The 20,225-nt window shown below is 41.2% G+C and overlaps 2 protein-coding genes across 12 annotated transcripts in view; both read left to right on the top strand.

The window, feature by feature from the left end:
• The first annotated feature begins 385 nt into the window (after positions 1-385).
• On the top strand, positions 386-5,537 carry LOC119198219 (protein NDRG1-like). Its single transcript, XM_037455165.2, has 12 exons — positions 386-637; positions 906-1,011; positions 1,389-1,509; positions 1,641-1,703; positions 1,814-1,874; positions 2,178-2,264; positions 2,487-2,543; positions 2,672-2,838; positions 2,967-3,066; positions 3,257-3,292; positions 3,377-3,428; positions 3,738-5,537. The coding sequence occupies exons 1-12, from the start codon at positions 587-589 to the stop codon at positions 3,962-3,964; spliced, it is 1,128 nt and encodes a 375-aa protein (XP_037311062.1). The 5' UTR covers positions 386-586; the 3' UTR covers positions 3,965-5,537.
• A 1,628-nt stretch (positions 5,538-7,165) lies between these two features.
• The window catches only part of LOC119197006 (focal adhesion kinase 1-like), a 48,429-nt gene continuing 35,369 nt past the window's right edge, over positions 7,166-20,225 (top strand). For 8 of the 11 annotated variants that reach the window (XM_037452867.2, XM_037452869.2, XM_037452874.2 and 5 more), the window contains exons 1-2: positions 7,195-7,365; positions 13,948-13,974. The gene's annotated coding sequence lies outside the window, so the exon portion shown is untranslated. Of the gene's footprint in view, positions 7,366-13,947; positions 13,975-20,225 lie in introns of all 11 variants that reach the window. The other 3 variants (XM_062565677.1, XM_037452876.2, XM_037452868.2) reach the window with 3 other exon arrangements.

Consider the following 20,225-nt stretch of genomic DNA (forward strand, 5'->3'; position numbering starts at 1 on the left):
TTCCGATATTTTCCGCTACATGGCACATGTTTTTTTTTTCAAAACATTTCAGTGTTGCGTATGAAACACACAAACATATTACTTAAACGTGACTTTGGAGGAATATAAATTGAATATATATCTATGAATAAATGTAATGATTATATGTAATTTCAGGTGGATATTTTTGCTCAAAGTATCTTAAGATGGATGAAACCTCCCAGTTAAGAGTTGGGTTTTCGCAGTGTAAGATGCTCTGGTTAATTCCCTTTTGGAATCCGGTGTTGTTTCTGTGGGAATGCAGCAGCCGGAGGTCAGATTAAAACAGGAAGGGGCCAGTTGGCCACGTGTGAGCCAGGTTGGAGTTAGGGCTTAGAGGCAGATCATTGTTGGAGTATATATAAACCAGCTCAAGCAAAAAGCGCTGTTGCTCTCAGGACATCTCATTCTGCGGGACTGGCAGTGTCGACAAATACCATTAAGGACAAGAAATAATTTGCTTGAGGAAAAAGGAATTTAGGAATCAAAGATCCATACAGCGCTTCTGCTCTAAATCTACTGCACATCTCCTTCATATCTGTTTGTGGTCTATTCTGTATCAGCAACTATGGTTCTCGAGGATAATGAGTGTGACTCTGTTTTTGACACCCAGATCGCTGTAAGTATCCCGGAGAGCTTAAGATAATACAGCTGTAATCCTTGTGCATAGTTACATGACTTTCACCTTCAGAATATAAATGTGTGTGTATCCTGATACATCGAAAGTGCATTGTCATATTATGAAGGTATAAATGTAAGTTCTGTTACATATAATATTTTAGTATCTGGTTTCAGTTAAAATTACAAAGATGAATAAACACTGTTGTAATGTGCTAAAATATAAACTAATGTCAATGATCTGACAACGCAATTTTTATTTTCTTTAGGAGGAGCATGTGGAGACTCACTATGGGAACGTCCACTGCATCATGAGTGGAACTCCGAAGGCCAACCTGCCTGTCGTCCTGACATTTCATGATGTTGGACTTAACCGTGAGTGCCAACAATAGCGTGGTTTTCTATTCATCGTTGAAACTCAACACTTTGGCTGCATCAGCTGAACTGACAACTAGATTTCCTTAGTGTTGTATCTTAAGAAACAGTTTATTGGTTTACTATGAAAGAATCTCTTTGTATGGGTGCATAGAACCGATCTGTCTAATATATCATATTCTCTAATCTACATTTTAATCCGAGCATCTTGTGCATTTCAAATATTTACATAATCATCTATAAAAAGAATATACATCTGAGTTGTATAGTTTTATTATTTTCTTGTGTCATGTTTTCTAATATTATATTTCATATTCCTCCCGCCATTTATCACCTAACTTCAACAGAATTATTTCTCCCATTTTTTCTTCTGATAGACAAGTCCTGTTTCGAGCCACTGTTTAACCACGAGGACATGCACGAAATAATTAGGCATTTGCCTGTTTGTCACATTGAAGCACCAGGACAACATGAGGGAGCCAAAACTCTGCATAACGAGTAAGTACACTATCTCTATTCCTCTCAGTCTGTGATGTATTTCAATTTCATTCTGCCCTAGTACCGCCACAATTTAAAAATAGTTAAAAGTGTGGATCCCACGCCTGCTTATCGTTATGTTGACCCGTCAGATATTCCTACCCTTCCATGGACCAGTTGTCTGAAGCGGTGCCTGCTGTCCTCAAACACTTTGGGTGAGTTAATCTGACACAAACTTTTTAGTTGTCCTTTTGTGTTAGAATATTTTTAACCGTCACAGTAGGATGTACCTCTGTTTGACCTGGGTTGATTTTGGGCTTTGCAGGTTGTGTAGGGTGATTGGATTGGGAGTTGGAGCTGGAGCCTACATCCTGGCTAAATTTGCTGTGAGTCCAAATCTCATCCTAAATCCTGTTTGAACTTGACAGTTCATTGAGGTGAACCCCCTCCCCCCCTCCCCCCCACCTGTTCTCACAGGCATATCGGTACATCGGATCTGCGTCACTGAGTCACTGATGAGATCTGTCCTATTGCCTAAATGTTTCAGGATGAAATCAATTATGTTTTCTAAGAATATGACACACTTAAAAAAACTAAATCAGAGAACAGCAGAAAAACATGGAACTGTGGGCCAATGAGCTGTAAAAAGTATTTTCATCAGTAGGTCCTTTGTGTTTGTGTGTTTGTAGCTGAATCACCCAGATATGGTGGACGGATTGGTTTTGATCAACATTAACCCCAGTGCTGAAGGAATAATGGATTCTGTTGCCAGCAAGGTTAGTAGTATTTGTGGTGGGAACGGCCACTTTGTTCGTAGAATAAGATCAACTTGTATTTCGACACATTGGGTTACGCCCCACAAGCAGTGAGAGTGTTTGTTCTTATGTTTTTTCATTTACTGATTTTATTAAACTGTTGTAACGTAGATATGTTATAGGCTATTATCTGAATGCCGCTGACTTGTGTAATTGTGTGTATGTTTTGTGTGTGTGTTAAAGATTACCGGCTGGACCCATACTCTCCCAGAAACAGTCATCCCACACTTGTTTGGAAAGGTGAGTTATCATGCTAAATTAGTTGCAATGACAAAACAAAAGCGGAAATATGCTTAAAAAGACGTTAACGTCAGTTCTAAACCTAGAATACTGAATATTACTGTTTCCCCATCAAAATGATTTTTCAGGATGAGATCGAGACCAACCATGACCTCATAGCTACATACCGTCACCACATCACAACAACGATGAACCAGTCCAACGTGAGTCAGTTCCTCCGCTCGTACCACAGCCGCAACGCTCTGGAGGTGGAGAGGCCGGTCCCTGGAGGAAACATCAACGCCAGAACCCTAAAGTTAGTTCAAACATGAACCTTTACAATGAGCATAGCAGCAGGAACATTGGGATGTTTTTTGTCTGTCAACCCTTTTTTTGCGTCTTACATTTCCTACCTAATTCACCTGCACATCTGTTGGTTTACAGGTGCTCCACTCTGCTGATTGTTGGAGATAATTCTCCAGCTGTGGAGGCTGTGGTCGACTGTAACTCCAAACTCGACCCCACCAAGACCACACTGCTCAAGGTAACCAAATGACTGACTGACTCAAAAAATAACCAATTAACTATGAGGTAACTGGGACAACATCAAATCAAAGCTGAAAACCTTGAAATGAGTGATTGCTGTCAAATAACGAATAACGAGTCCATCCACCTAACACAGGGTGCGTTTGTATGAAATACTGAAGCTTGTCTTTTGTAATTTGTTCTTCTAGATGGCGGACTGTGGAGGACTTCCTCAGGTGGATCAGGTAGGCTGCACCACCACTGGTGTAGAAGTTGCAGTCTTGATTGTTTGGACCTATACTTAATACCATTTGTCTTTCTCTATACAGCCAGCCAAAGTGATTGAAGCTCTGAAATATTTCATCCAGGGCATGGGATACTGTAAGTCACCTGTATCTGGAGCTTAAATTAGAGTTATTACAAATGACAAATCAGTACTGAAACTATTCCCATCTCTGTCAGTGATTACAGCTACTATATTAACTGCTATTATCTGTTTATTTCTAACAACATCCTATTGCTGTAATGAGATAATTAGTACAATCCTTTCCAGGGGTTTTAGAGTTAAGAGAATAAATGGATTTACTCTAGGTTGAATCAATATCGTGCAAACATGACTGAACATGAGGTAACGCAGGTAACTCAAATGACAATCACGAGCCAGAGAACATGCCTCTCCTCTTCCTCCAGTGTCCAGTGCCAGCATGACCAGACTTCGTTCACGGACAGCTTCCGGCTCCAGCGTCTCGTCCTTCGACGGCTCTCGGAGCCGCGCGCACACCAACGAGCTGCAGCGCGCACGAACGCACTCACGCGGCGCCGAGGAGAAGCGCGGACGCTCTCACACCGACGTCGCCATGGAGTGCAGCTCCAACAGCGACCAGATCGCGTCCAAGTCCAATCAAGTGACGTGCTAGAGCGCACGCAGCACACAAGACTGCGTGCACGTACATCAATGCATACCTCGTTCTCTCTCGTGCCCTTTACTCTGCACTATCGTTAGCTGAAAGGTCAAAGGTCGTGCCCTTCGTGTGACTTTTGCTCTATTCCTCATAATCCAGCAGTTTAACAATCCTCTTCTGCTTTTCCCTCTTGGCATTGTTCCCAATATCCCCAGCCAATTGGTCTCTTTCTCTCTGAACTATTGCATACCTCTGTATCCTTCTTCACATAGTCCCCGTTGGTGTTTGTTTCCTTTGTTCTTCTTACTCACCTTGCAACCAGAGATTCTTCTTCAGGCTCTGATATTTATCAAAATATACGCTATATGAGGAAATCCAGGAAAGCTGAAATGTTTTCTTTGAAAATTGTGTGTTCATGTACTGTATTTATTAGGGTCGAATTTGGATGCTCAAATATGTTTATTGGTTAAATGTAACTGTGACATCTGTGTGATGTAAAGCAGTAATATTGTTTCTGTAAAGAGATGTTTCATTCAAGTCAATAATTAAAGAGATGTCAGTATTTCCTTTGGTATCAGCCATGGAGGTGGCCCTACTGCTGTCACAGGGATATAAACCTTGAACCACTGTTAAATCCTGGTTATTTAGTGAAATTGATTAGAATAAAAAGACAAAATACTGTGATTTTGCAATGCTGAGTCAGTGACCGACTTTAAAATGAAATAGGGGACATTTCAGATTGAATATGGAGAGATACAGAATGCTTCAGAAAGTATTACATTACATGTCATTTAGCTGGCGCTTTTATCCAAAGCGACTTACATTGGATTATAACCGATGCATTACATTTTGCCTGGGGAGCAATTAGGGGTCAGGTGTCTTGCTTAGGGACACTTTGGCATGGCACTTGGGGCAGCTGAGATTCAAACTAACCTTGCGGCTCCCAGCGCATTACACTACTCCATGCGCCACCATCGCCCCATTACAATTGGGAGCAACTACAAAATCATCCTGAAATGTTCCAGGAACGTCTACAGTTCAAAAAGTCCAAAAAGGAAAATCTGAATACATCAATCTGCAAAAGGTCATTGCTGTTCTTTAACATTGTGTTTGTCTGTTTTCTGTGATTCAATTTACTAGACTCACGTGCTCTGATGGTATAGTCTGAGGTATACACATTTGAGGCAGCACAGGTTGAGGACAAAGCATTGTGTACTTCTACAGATGATCCACTAGACTGTGCTCGCTCACCTCTTATGTTCTCTTTCATTGGGATTCACCAGCAGTCACACAGACAAATAACATTCAATTCAAATATTCAGCATCTCCTTTGTTTTTAATATCACGCATGGATCTTTTTATTATCTTTTGTGGTTCATATTTAGCTCATATTTTGCAGAAGGCTGGATTAAAGTCCATTGTATAATAGTATGTTTCGAATCCCTGTTTTTCCATCACTGAACAGTCTACTGCAATGAGGGCTTCATTCTTTTTTTTATATCTTTGATGATCCCAATTCGGTTCAAACTATGTATTTTTTCCATTGTTTTGAACCCATCCTAGGAATAACAAATCAATAAATTATAAAGCCAGAAAAGGTGGGAGTCATTCCATGTGACGTCAAAGTATTAATTATAATTCCCCTTATATAATCTGGAAACTGACTGTTTTTATATGTCTGTGAGCTTTTTGACTAAAACTCTATAAGGTTAAGCTGCAACTTCATCCGTCGGAATGCTAGTGTAAATATCCATGTACACACTGCTTCTCCCACTACAGTGTAAGTGGGTTTTATCTGCACATAGGACAGAATGAAAATAGGGCCGGTGATCTGCAAATGGCTCATTGTTGATATACCGTTTCCTTTTTAAACATAATATGTTTTTCCCAAACAGCTGCCAAGCTTTGTGAGTGCCACGAGTGTGGAGTATATTGCTTGCCCAGCGGACATTGTGTCACCATGACATCTTGGGTTTTAATCCTCCTAAGTATCTCCCTCCTTTCGGACATAATATGTATCACTCTTCTGTTTGCATGAAAATCATTTCTGAGTATGTGTCTGCAGATGTGTGTTTATGGATATCAGCTGCATGCATGAATGTCCTGTATGTGTAGGTGGGCCTGTGTGTAGGCCCAATCAGTAGATGGATTGTTTGTGAGGCTGTGACAGAGAGACAGTGGAGACATACAGACCCAGCAGTGCATAATGGTAGCCAGCATCAAAGACATAATCATTCTGTTTGTTCGGGGAAAATAATTATTTCATAGCTTCTGTTGTTTGGCTTACATTATGATACCAAGATAAATAATCTATGAAATCTCTTAAAGAGTTAATTTAACCATGAGACAGTTGTAGCACGACTGGGTTGTTACAACTTGCTTTTCCTATTATTTCTTGTGCTCAGGTGTAGCTGCATCACAAAAATACTTAACTCTTGCAAAAAGATATCTTCTCTGGTGATCATTTATGATCTGTCCTATGAGGTGGATTTGAGGGGTGACTTACCAGCAAATTGATTACTCGCCCAAAGTGGGACTGACAAGGTGGATCACAATTTCATTTCAGCTTCACTCAGAAACATGTACTGCAAGGTGAGATAACGACTATTTTTTTCACAGACATTAGAGTCCTCCACTACTCCTTACCATGGCAGTATTGATCACTGACTGCTACTTATTCACCACAACATTATATCAACTCCATCAACAATGAGGCAAAGATTAATTTTGATAGACGGTAATAATAGTTGCATTCAGTTTTTATTATATTTATTACTTTTGTAATGCAATACGCATTGGTTTGTTAAGTGTATAATCATGTGAGCATTGCTATTTTCCATTACTTTATAATCACACTGGCCAGTGGTTCTCTCAGTTGTGACAGACTTGTTATTAATTGATAACAATGATTTCACAAAAAGGGAAGGAGCTGCCAACCCTATTTATTTATGTTGCACAACAATAGTCACGACTCCCTTTTAACCCTAACACTGAATCACAGTCATCAATTTGATCATACTGTATATCTAAGGCAATTTGCAACTTTCCCTCTCCTTGACATTATTTGCAAAAAGGTAAATTGAGAATTGGGGTCTTACGGAATACATATTGAGGTGAATATTGGTGAACACGCAGGGCTCCTCTCCTGCTGCCAGCCAGCTGCAGCCATGTTGGAGAAGCTCCGGCAGCAGAAGCAGCAGCAGAGGCGGCTAACAGCTAGCGTCAGTGGACGCCGGCTACCGGGAACGGCGCTGTTGAGGACAAAAACAGACAGGGAGAAGGGATCATAACGGAGGGATAGAGTCACAGAGCCGGTATCAACTGGGCTCATTCACAGCCCAAACGAGAACTACACTGTCTGGAGAAGGTGGCTGGCCACGGGGAGTAGGTGCGGCCGGGCTCCGGGGCTACAGCGAGTGAGTATCGATCCCACTGGCGGGTGGGCGCGGATTTAAATGGGAATAGTCCACCGTTAGCTGAGCTAGCTTAGCATTAAAGGGGGAAACACACTCACACACACACACAGACAATGGGGTTAACGCAAATACAATACCCGGGGCGGGTGTTTTACAGGAGCTGGTATTACGACTCATGCCCGTGAGCTGAATTATTTTAAATACGGTTCATGTTGACACCGCGAAGTCATTTGTATTCCACACGGACCAGACAGTGGTGCAGTGGCCGAATCCACCCCTCTCCGTGTCTCCGGTTCGGTGCAAAGGTCCATACCGAGGAGGCTTTCTGTCATGCACAGCAACAACGCCATGACAGAACATCTGTGTTTTGATTAATTAAGTGTGGCTTGGACTCATGCTTTTTGAGACGAAATGGGCCGGTTCTTACCTAACCCGTGTGTCTCAAGTGCTTTGGGTCCTCAACCACAACATTGTGCACTGTGGATGTATTGATATTAGAACCCGGCACAGTCATCCCTTCAGCGGGCTTGATGGGATTTATGTGATATTGTAGTGCAATGGTATCGTTTACTTATTTGCTGTAAACATGCTGACCAGCAGCCTTGTGGAAATAGTCGATCAGTTTTGCTTCAGGGTTTTGGGAGTTGCATTATGTCTCCTACGGATTTGTGCTTTGCATCCTTTCCCCCGTGTCGTTTCCTGCCTTTATGTGACTTGTTGCCCTCTTTCACATCCCCTTGCAGCCGAGGGTCAGGTCCCCTAAGTTTTGAAAAGATTGTGGGCCAAAAGCTTGGAGGTTTAATACAGAGTTTAGCGAATTATAACGACATTTATAATTCAAAAGCTCGCTGGCATTTGGACACATGAAGTCACTGCCATTGCCGGTGGGTGAACACAGTCACTGTGTGTACATATTAATGAAGTCTAGTTAATGTTTGCTTGATTGCTCCAGTGCTGTGATTCATGTTTTTTTGCGGTCAGATATGTTGAAACCCAACTGGTGCGAATAAGTGATTTTCTGCCATCTGTCCTGTGTGATTGAAATGCAAATTATTTTGTTAATCACAAGGAATCTGTTGGTAAAAATCATAATTTTCACTCCCGTGTTGTTCCGACAAAAGATAAAGAAGGGCCTCAGTCTGTTTCTTCTTACCTCCTCTCCCATTACATCCGCTAATCTGAAAAGGCGAAAGAAACACTGATGATGTTTGATCAATCTTTACACTTACCTGTTGGTTTTGTCCGTCAGACAGTCCGATGAGACTACTGGATGGAAAGGGAGAAGCAGCGGGAAGATGATTAGAAATGAGAGCTCCAGAGAAGGAGGCAGCAGTTTTGAATTGAAACTCAGCTCCCAGGTGTGTCAGTCTGAAACAAATCAGTGGGCGGGTGTTTTCCCTCTCCCATAAGTGACAACATACAGTGCAACTAGGAAGTGGAGAGGCTGAACAGGAACATTAAAAGGCGTCCGGAGCTCTGGCAGAAGCTACGGTTCCATGCGTACTGACGGCCGTCATGCATTTCTGGGATTTCCTGAGCTGCACCAATGGAGGTATGGACGCGTGTAGTCATACCGGGGGGGCTCTGGGAATGTGTTGGGTCGTGATTGGACTGGTGTATAGGTGCTCTGTGCTAGAGGGTCTGGTGGGCTGAGGGCTGGAAAGGAATTTGTGCTGCTCACCGCACTGCAAGCAGTTGCATGTGGAAACCTCACAAACGGGTAGAACGCAAATAAAGCCGCAGACGGCTCTGATATCGCCTGCTCTGTTTCCTTCAGATAAACCTGGTGGTTTGTATCTGATGTGGCAGATGTGACATTCACAAATGGCACGGTTTGTTTGCATCGGTTCCCCTGTGTGTCTTAATATGTGAGGTCCATATGGATTAGTCATATTTTTGTACTTGTCTACCTGCCATTCAATGTTTTTTTTATTATATAACTGCTGAACTCCGTACCACAAACCTAAAGATGGAGCTCAACAGCTACAGCTACTCACTACACTTGTTATCTTTGCTTCAATCATTGAGATTCTTCGGGGACTATTCTAACGATTGACACCTTTTGAGAATTAAAATACTGACTGACAGCTGTAATTTAACAACTTCCTTATTCATAGGAGTCATTTTAACTGTAGGCAACGTGATCTTTGAATCTATTACACATATAGGCTTCTGGTATGTGTAGGTATTTTTGTAAAATCATCCTATGAATCTGAACCTACATTCACACTGGAAGAAAAGTTTTACATTTTAAGACCCGTAAGTTCTTCACTTCCAATTTTCCTATCGTTGACCCCACAAATTGTTCTTGTTAAAGTAACCTTATTTAAAAATCCACATCGCTGAATGCAGATGGTCGTCAGACATTGTGTTTGTGTCTTTAATTTTTAGTATATAAAAAAACACACAGTCTCTTAATCTATAAAGGGTGTAAGACTGCCTAATGATCTCCGTTAACTTCTGTCGTCTTGTGTATTGCTTCATTTGTGCTTTTTTTTTATTGTGCGGTATTGAATTCCAGGACAGTTCTACCCGTCCTGCCCCCCGGGCCATGTTTTCTGTTATTCCATAAATAGCTAAGCTACCTGCTTGGTTGTGTAAGATTAATGCGAGGCTGGATCTCGGACGCATTTGTACCTCTTTAGTCCATTCTTGCTATAGTTGTCATTTTATAGGGCGGCTCAGCACTGGGCTGCCTGTTAAACCCTGTCAAAGTATGACTGGATAGATGTTTTCCTGTTGACGGCGTCTAAAGCCTTATGTACTACGGGAGTGACTGTCAGGCTGTCCTGGTGATATTCAACACACTGGTCTGCGTGGTAATGCGTAGTCACACTGACCATTTCAGATATCTGACTCAGCGATGGAGTCAAATTAGGAATGGAATACTATTATACAATCCAAAACATAAGTTATTAATTATAACAATAAAATAATAATCTATTTTTACAGTACGGAAAAACGAGCGGCGCTGGATTGATCTCTATATTAGACACATTTATTTGTATTTTTTGTTGGTATGTTGGTGTAAAATTTAGTAAACCTTAAGCATTTTGAAAGTAAGAACCGACATAATCCACAACTAGACAACTGCCTGGAAAATTTGCTTATATAACAGTTGTTTGAATCTTTTCTTTTTTCACACCTTAAAATTGGTGTCAGACAGATGTTATCAACAAGTTGTATTGTTTAAAAACATACAGCAACAATTTGCAGTGTCTTTAAATTCTTAAACAAAATCTCGACTGTTTAAGGTGGAGGGAACTTACTTGAGGTAAATTGTTCAATATATTTTTTATATATAGGATCTTGCAAATATATGTTGTATCCTGTATCTTTTTTCCCATTTGTACTCAACAAGGGAAAACATTCAGGTAGCATTTTAGATAAAAAGGAAATAATCCATCTGTCAAAATGTTGACTTGACATGATGCATTCGGGAATCCGTTTATGAATTGGACGTCAGTCAGAGTTCTAGCTTTTGTAACATTTAGTTGGTTTTACTTGAACAACTTTTATGTTGCATAAAAATCAGAAAAACATGAATTAAAAGAAGATGTGTTGTTCTGTGTCCTGTTGTTTGGAAGAATATCATTTTAGACAGTTGTTGATAAGAGCCTGTTGATGAACAGATGTGAGCGATCTTACAAACTTTGTGAAGGATTTGTACTCCTCAAACTATATGATATATAGAATTTAGCATGCAGCTGCTTTTGATTGTGGGTAAATAAGCAATTTTACCTAGAGGAGGGCCTCTCCTGTAACTGGCCAGTAAAGGTTTTGGTGACGTCAGCTAATGCCAAACATACAAAATACAGATGTTAAAAAGGGGCTGATGTGTATTCTTCATTTTGGTTCCTTATCTCTGCAGTAGTCCCAATATCAATATTTTTATCAATGACAGCTACCTCATGAAGCTGTAGCTGGTATCGTGGGTTACTCTGATGCTGCACTCAGTGCTGCACCACTATTGTGTTCTACACTATTGTGAATGCTAGGGACTAATGACCATCCTTCCTCTATTTGACTACGGCGATATAATTAATAATATAAAATGGCATCAAAGACCACCCTCAGAAAACTGGACACACTCAGCTATCCGATTTGCTAGAAGTGCACCCTTCACCACCCACCGCTGTGATGTTTACACACTGGTGGATTGGCCCTCCCTTCATACGAGGTGGCACAACACTGGCTGCTCGTGGTCTAAAAATCCATTTTGGCAATGACCCCTCGCTACCTCTCAAATCTTCGGCACTTTACCAACAGCGATCGTCATTATAAGATCCAGTGACTTCATTTGGCTCATCCTTCCAGAAGTCCGTACTGTGTTTGGTCATAACTCCTTTCATGTCATCAATGTGTTTCCATGTGTTAGTCATACTGTATTGTATCTATGCTGTCTGTGTCTCTTGTGTGGACTGTGCTCCTGCCTCTTGGCCAGGTCATCGTTCTAAATGAGCATTGGTTCTCAATAGAGTTTACCTGGCTAAATACTGATGTCAAATAAATAAAAATGAGCAAAGTTGGGCTGCAAAAGGCAGTTGTTGTTTGTTTGAGGAAAGTGGAGCTGTGCAATGCTGTTAGCGTGGTGTCAACTGTAGCGTAGCCACGGTAGTTTACAGCCGGAGGCAATAGTTTTCTACTCAGAGTTTGAGAGGGTAAGAAAAAAAGCTGAGAGTGCGAGGGAGGAAATGTGAAAGAGTAGGAGGGAGAAGCTCTGTCGAGTGTTTATGCAATTGGAACATGTTTTAAGCAGTTCCAGTGACAGATGTCTCCGCACGCTTTTGATACCATGTTCTTGTTTGGGTCATTATTTGCGGATATAAAAGATTAAAGTGTGGTTTAAAGCTAGGTCATTTAGTCATCTCTGTATATATTATATTTCATTTACTAGATTAATAGCATGATACTTACACTTTGGATACAAAACTACAAGCATGACAGAGCTGTAGCCAACACAACTCTGCCAGGAAAAAATTGGATTATGTTAAGTGTCAGAATGCCCCCTGAGTAGCAGTGACTCAAACAATATAAAAACCTAAAAAGGAAACGTTTCATAATTTATTATTTTAAAATGACTAAACTGTTTCCTAAAGCTTTACTACATTCTTATTCTTTGATGATTTCGAATTTTAATATCGGGAAAAATATCAATGTTGATAGAACATTTGCTTGATTTCAGAATATGCTATTAATAAACTGTTCCAGTGTGTAGCACTTTGTGGGATCTATTGGCAGAAATTAAATTCTATAATCAAGTTGTCATGTTTTCATTTGTGTTAATAATCTGAAACTTGAGAATTTATTTTCTTAAAATCTAAAAAGGGAGCGGTTTATCTTCCCAGAGTCCCACATCTTGCACACCATGGCTTCTAGAATAGTCCGTCCCGACCACTGCCACTGCACTGTAACAATGTCCTTTGTACCATTACACGTTTTACATTACCGCTTGTGAAATTGCGGTAATGCCGGTAAAACCTATTGAGTGCAAAGAGCGTGGCGCTGCCATCTGAATTCCGTTGCAGTTTAAATGTTTTTATGGTAAAGATGACCTCTGAGGGAGGCAAATGGAGTGATGATGGTTTTGCACTCGGTGGGCAGCATCACAGCAGCCAAGGAGAGGTAGGCGTAAGCAGAGGAGCGTTCAATTGGTTGCAATCTGCAACCACACCTCTAAAAACCATGAATACACACTGGCCAAAGATATTCACAATTTCCAATTACATGCAAACTGTAAAATATCTACAATATCGTAATTATCATAGAATACTTTAGTAAACGTTTTTTATCAAGTAGTTAAAAATACAAAGCCATCTTCTAAATGTATTTTGTGGTTGTAGTTTTTCAAGCTGTGATTTTATTTCCCTTACAACATGTAAAAAGGTATGAAATGTATTTCATGCAACGAGGACATTCATACAGAAAGGATTAGATCTTACTGTATATATTATAAGACGAAGCTTTGGCATACAAATTAGCACCATAGCACTGTGTCTGTTGCTTAGTAACAGATCAATGTTGCGACAAGGTGTTGGGCTTTTTATCCGATTTCTAATTTTGTCGTTATTTAAAAAAAAGATGGGATAGGAGATTGGTGACATGAAGGTGGTTATGAGACAGAGTTGAGTGAGACCAGTGGGTGTGGTTATGACGGAGCAGGTATTCTGTCAAGTCACGATTCTCTTCTCGCTGTCTGATTGTAGATTGATTATTGCATCCTCCTGATTCATGAGAGTGGCTATGAGGTCGCTGGTCGGTCAGTGCTGACATGTAAACCAGTGGGGGGGCTTAGTGTGATTAGCAATGAACGTTTATCTCTGCATCCACGCAAGACAAATCTGTGCCTGTCACGTGTTTGATTCCAGAAGTGAATCAGTTGCAAAAGGGTCGGGAAAAAACTCCATTGCATTAGATCCTACAGTACAGGTACGCATCCAATCATGATGCAGTGGCTCTCATTGATGCCGTGACATAGTCTATTCTATGAAGGTACTTGTGAATGATTCACTTTAATACTGTGTTATAAATGCAAACGTAAGTAAAATCTTCCTTTCCTTTTCTCCTTTCCCCGCCCTCTAGATATTTCCAGAATAACATACTACGGTGGTGAGTATCTATTTTTTTTTTCAACTAATGGTAGAAATATTATAATTTTACCCTTGTGTAGAACTGTAAGTCAGTGTGTGCGGTTTTTGTATGAATTTGTGCAAACTTGCCATGAACATTTTTTACAACAAGAAATATATCACAGTATCCTTTTCACTTATCCTTCTCAAAGACTGATGTTTTGTGGTTGTAGTCTTGACTCACACTTAAAGGGAAAAGGTAGAGCTAAATCATTTCCCATAGATAATAGATTGTATGGGCACCAGCAGCAGTCTCCATGCCTGTTGCTAGGTAACAATTGATCCTATGCTTTAAAGAAGGATGATGTATTTTTGGAGCCGGGAACTTCTCAATCCTGAAAAGCACAGAAGCATGATTTACATTTCTTGACCGTAGCTTTGGCCAAACCCTTGTGGGAGACATGCTGCCAAAGTTGAGGTTAAGTTTGAGGTTAACTGAAACTTATAATGAAAGTAGGATGGCAAAGAGGTTACAGACTGGTTATACCCAGCATCTGTAGCCCTGACAATATTTGGTATTGCGAATAAGGATCACAGAAACATTTGTTATATTATACATAAAAAAGAATTCAGCCTCTATAACGCTACGGGAAGATGTGATTCTATCATTACTAAGAATCAAGCATGGTAGGTTAACACACCTTAAGCACAGTGCTTTGATCATGATGCACATACATTGCCTGTAAAGGGCAGTGAAAAACATCTTATTTTCATGACTTATTATGAGATTATTACCGTATTTTCGCGACTATAAGGCACACTCCTTTTTTTTCTAAAAAAACGACGGCGTTGCACTTTACAGAGTTTTGGGATGTTCAGTGAAGAGCGCACAATGTTACGTCACTCATCTTAGTGCCACCTATGGGGACGCGGGAATTGTTTTTGTTCGGCGTAGGCTACGGCCGACAGTAGCCTGTTTCTTAACAATAAAACCAGAAGATAAGCACATTGTCCAGAGATTCATTAGCGAGAGTCGCTACAGTATATTAAAGCTCGTAGTTGGATGTCGGGATCGCGCTGACAGTCCGCCGCGAGGCGCCACCGTCTGTTCCAGCGCTGCCTCTCGGTGCAAGATGCACGAAAGCATTTGCCAAGAATGTTTTCATTAATCAAGAACGAAAGTTGGAGGTTCAGAGATATTGTTAATATCCACATTAACGTTTGAACAACGTTACCATGGGAGTGAAGAGTTTTCGGAACGCTTAATAACATTTGATTTAGCACAGCCCGATCTAGTGGATGCATAACGCAGCCCCAGTCAAACGTTTTACTGCAGTATCTTCTATGCGCCTTAAAATCCGGTGCGCTCTATATATGAAAATAGTTCTAAAATCGGCGATTCATTGAAGGTGCGCCTTATAATTCAGTGCGCCGTATAGTCGCGAAAATACGGTAAATGTATACCTACATTCGTTTGTGTCATAAAAGGTTTACAATAGGACTGTGGTCAGTGTTTTGCATTGGGATGTTCAGCTTGAAGTGTTGACATTCATCTCGTGCTCTGGTTTGTCAGAGGACGTCAGATGGGTTTACCGTCATCGAAGGGCCGGCATGCTGCAGGAGCAGATTAAATATGTTTGGAGAGGAGGGGAGACGACATAGAGTGAGGACACGGAGCACTCGAGATCTGCTCAGGGCCAGAGAGGGGACAGACAGACGAGTGTTGTAAGGGGTCTAACGGTGGAATGTATGTTTGCACTGGCTAAACTGGTTAAACCGGGTGTTTGTGTTCATATTCCCATTGCTGATTAAGCTTTTAGTTCTATTAGCATAGTTATAAATACTGTCAAATCAGGCAGTCTGCAAACTTTCCTGTGCGTCAAGTCTCAATTACAGTATTTCCTTCCTCCTGTATATTTCCTTCTCTGCCCACTCTATACACACGCACGCACGCACACAGCCCTCCGTGCTGGGTTTAACGTGCTGCAAGGATTGCGCTGGATGTACAGTGTGTGTGACTGCCGCAGAGTGTGTGTGTGTGCGTGCGTGCGTGCGTGCGTGTGTGTGTGTGTGTGTGTGTGTGCGCGTGTGTGTGTGTGTGTGTGTGTGGGACAGAGAGAGAGATATTGGGAGGATGTCGTGATCTAGTTGCCCTTCCGCTGCTCAAGAAGAAAGCTTCAGAAGCAAGACTGAACGACCTGCAGCTCACTGGCTTCCAAACGAATTTACATATTTTATATTTTATTTTTCTCCAATCAACTTGTGCAACATCCATTTCTCTTCATGTGTCCTCCTCCTGACCTGCTTGGCTTTGCATCCAAGCTTTTTTTGTTCCTGACTCACATTTTTTGCTCCACCTTTTACTTCAGGTCGCTGTGCCTTTATGTATCTCTCTGACATCAGACACCTGATTTGATCCGGTTAACTCCTGCGGGCTCAGAGCATTGTGGCGAATGCTTTGGGGGATGTGAGGCTCTCTCTTTTCATCCCACTCTCTTTGTTTCTTCTTCTTCTTTCTGCTTCTGATGCATACACTCTTTCTTTGACCCGTCTGTTATGCTACAACTCGTCTTTTGGTTCCACCTTCTTCCTCTGTTCCTCTTGGTCACTGTACCTTCCTCTTCCTCACTATGCTCCATCTTTCTACGCCCCTCTTTGCCCTACATTTTCTTCTCTTTCTCTGCTGATGCCAGTTTCTCTTTTTGTCTTGCTCTCAATCGTCTTACCATCTCCTTTTGGACAATATTTTGGATTTTCACAACAAAACTACATCTTTTCTTTAAAAAAGTTAATTTGATATAATCAAGTAGCCAGGAAGCTATGTTGGTGTTATTTCGTGACGTACTGGAGTAGAATTGGACTTGGACTACGGCTGCAGGAATCTGCCTTCTTTGAATTTCATTTTATTGGATCAGCAGCTCCAAACCGAAGAGCAGAATGTGATGTTTTGTGGGGATTTATCGGACCGCAGGATGGCCTAATGTTAAGAAAAATAAAGGATGGAATGTCTGTTCTCGGGAGCTTCAACCCCGTTGAAGTGTCCTCGAGCATCTTGCTGAATCTTCTCCATCCACCAGAGCTGTAGCTCCCTGAAGTAAAAAAACAACAACGCCTTACAGGGATCATTGCATATCTCACTGCACATTGCTCACAGTCTCTTTGGGGGTCAAAGGTTGTGACATGCTTTGGACGGATTGATTTATAAGACCTGGACCCCGAGCCACTTCCTCAAGTCCTTAAGTAATGGGTGTTTCAGCAAGCTTTGAGAAAGTGCGAATGGCAGTCATGTGCTCGGGAAGCCTGGAATACTGAACCAGATACTGAACTTAGAGTTGTGATCTTCTCTGTTGTTTTAGCGTTTGTTTCTTTTGTTTTGCAAAAGATGGTCAGACTTCCATATTGGGAGCTGAGTCTGATCTCCATGTCGATAGAGCATTCATGTTAACGGACCTCTCTATTCTTTATCCCCTGTGGGGATACTTGCTGTGTCATCTGATTTTACACTACAAAGGATATTTGACATCCTCTGTGTCGTCTTGCTGGGCGCGTTTCGCGTTTTCGCCAGTGTCCTTCGTATAACCCGAGGACACTGGCTTTGACAAATCATTTTTCTTTCTATTGAGTTGCGATCTTGTGAGGTGACTAAAAGTGGATAAAACAATATCGTCACCGTATAACCAATGACAGCCCAGCTATCAATTTCTAACTTTCTTATGGCCATTTTTGGATACCGCTCTTAAAAGGTCAGGATCTGGTCCCAGACTCATAGCTCTATGCTGTTTTCGGGGCCCAGCAGGTTTTTCTGGGCCCTGTGGCCAGATCTTGTACGGCCCCCCCAACAAAACAAATGGAGATCAGCGGCTGCATTCCTCTTTGCTGGAGCAAGGGGGCCTGCATCTACGCACACCCCCTACCAAGTAGGTACTGATCAATGGATTGATCGGCACACCATATTGTGTACTGGCCAATACACCCTCTGTTTGTATATGTTCTTGTGAATTTGACTAAATCATTATGATTCCTTGATAATATTAGTTCCATAGCTTTGTTTATAAATATAATAAAGTATGTTCCTTTTGAACATATTATTTACAATGAAATAGAATAGTCAAGTTTTCCATCTCTCTCTCTTTCTGCATTTAAGCATTATCTCATTCTGTTCAACAATCCAGTTTTTCATCAGTTTGTTTTCACCTAATTGAGCTATGTTTTCTGCTTCATTAAGTCCGAATGAAGCTCATTCGCGTATTTCATCGCCGTGGGAGAGATTGTAGATTGTTCATTCATGACAGATGAGGTCCTGTGGGGGTCTTAAACGGCTTTAACTTCATGAGCTCTTTGTTACTACTGGATAAAAACACAGCGAAGTGCTGCATGAGCTGCTGAATGGAACTGAATTGCAAAAATAAATCTTTTTGCTTCTCCCTGTTTGAAAAACCAAGTGAACCATGGTTTCATATCAGTTCATTTTCACGGGTTACAGTTGTAATGAGCTATAATTAGGTTGTTGAATGTGAGTGTTTAGGGATATGATGGTTAAGAGTTACCCTGGTAGCTCTGATGTCCCTTGAACAGCTAAAAAAACACACACATTGCTGCTATAGATATAGAACCAAGGTTTAAACATTTTCGTCTTTGTCCCCTCCTACTGATGATGGGATCCTTGGCAGAGTGCAGAGTATTTTGTTGGAGGATGAGATGATAGGGAGGAAGAAAGAGTGTTTGTTAAATAAACAGGGGATCAAATGGAGATGTGAAGGTAGGCACTAAAAGGTCTGTGAGCTTGTGAAATGAGTGACTGGAGGAGATTAAGAGGAGGGATGAATAAAAGAGTTGCAGGAAGAGGCCAGAGGATGGAGAAAGAAGGATCCAGGGAGTCTGGCATGTGAAGCGGGCAAAATAAAGGAAAAGATGAAGGCGTCGATAGAAATAAAGAGCGAGGGATGGGCTCCCCCGACAGACACCAGTAACCCAGATACCAGTTAGACGGAGAGATAAACCGTCCTTCAGCTGCTGCTATGGGACAGCTCAACCTTCTGTGCTTTTACAGGCTGGCTGTCAGTCACTGGAGTCCCACTGAGAGAGGGGGACTGTGGGGTGATGGGCCTGGCAGCCGCGTGCACCACTCCTGGCTGCCTGCGTGGCCTAGTTGATTTAATTCCTATTTGTATGTGTGAGGGCATGGATGTGGGGATTTAGAATAGTGATGTTGGCTAGAAATTGGTGCAGTGAGATATAGCCTCGTTTATTCTGTGCTGCGTGTAGCAGCCAACCTAAAAATCCAATGTGTCATGCTGGATGAAATAATAATTCAGTCCAATACTGGTTTTAAAAGAAACCTTTTGGGACAAATGCTACAAGAACAAAAAAGGTAAACACTAGATTTTTAGGTAATGTTTGCTTAAACGGTTGCATAAAGTAGTTGTATGTATACACCAAAGCTGCTATGTAGGTTGCGTGCATTTCTAATCGGATTTCATAAAGCTGTATGTGGTAATTAGGTTAAGGTTATGTGTGTGTGATTTTGTGTCACTATTGTGTTTTGTCTCTGTTGCACTGGGGTGTTACAACACTGCAGTGCTTAATATCTAATCTGATTACTGACAGCAAGCAGCAGCAGATGGCTGGATGTGGTTTGTGACTCTATTCCTCCACTGGTGGATAACCGAGTAGATGATTTTGTGTTGACATCATTTGTAGTACATTTGGACACTTTTTCAGTTACACCGTAAAAAACAAAAACACATGTAACCTAGTGTCTGCTGTCATAAAATAAAGTGAAGTGACATGCCAGTGAAGGAAAAACACAATGATATAAAACAACAGAACATGGCTGGTTTCTGGCATATCTGTTGTAGCGCGGTTTGGAATACTTTAATCAACCACTAAAACAAGTTTCTTTGTGTACAGAAACACAGTGTTTAAATGTGTGTGTGCGCTGTGCGTGTGTGTGTGGTTTACTGTATGCTTCAAAAGCTTAAAATATCTGCAGCGACCAAACAACAAAGCGCTTTAAATTGTTTCCGCTGCACAACCCCTCTTGCCTTATCTTTTAATATTTTTAACAGATATGCTGGGTCTCTATTTATCAACAAGTCTGTTACTATTGTTGCATTCAAACTATGTAGGGTTATATTTGGATAATAGCAGCAGTGCACTATAGGGATTGTAACAAACCACCTAGTAATCCAGTAGTATCATAACCACAGTGATATTATTTTAATTGGATGATGATAGTAATAGTGTAAAAGGCACATTTGTAATCTGATCTTCACTAATCTGAGGTATTAA

Source organism: Pungitius pungitius, chromosome 11 (assembly GCF_949316345.1).
Source record: "Pungitius pungitius chromosome 11, fPunPun2.1, whole genome shotgun sequence".
Lineage (NCBI taxonomy): Eukaryota > Metazoa > Chordata > Actinopteri > Perciformes > Gasterosteidae > Pungitius > Pungitius pungitius.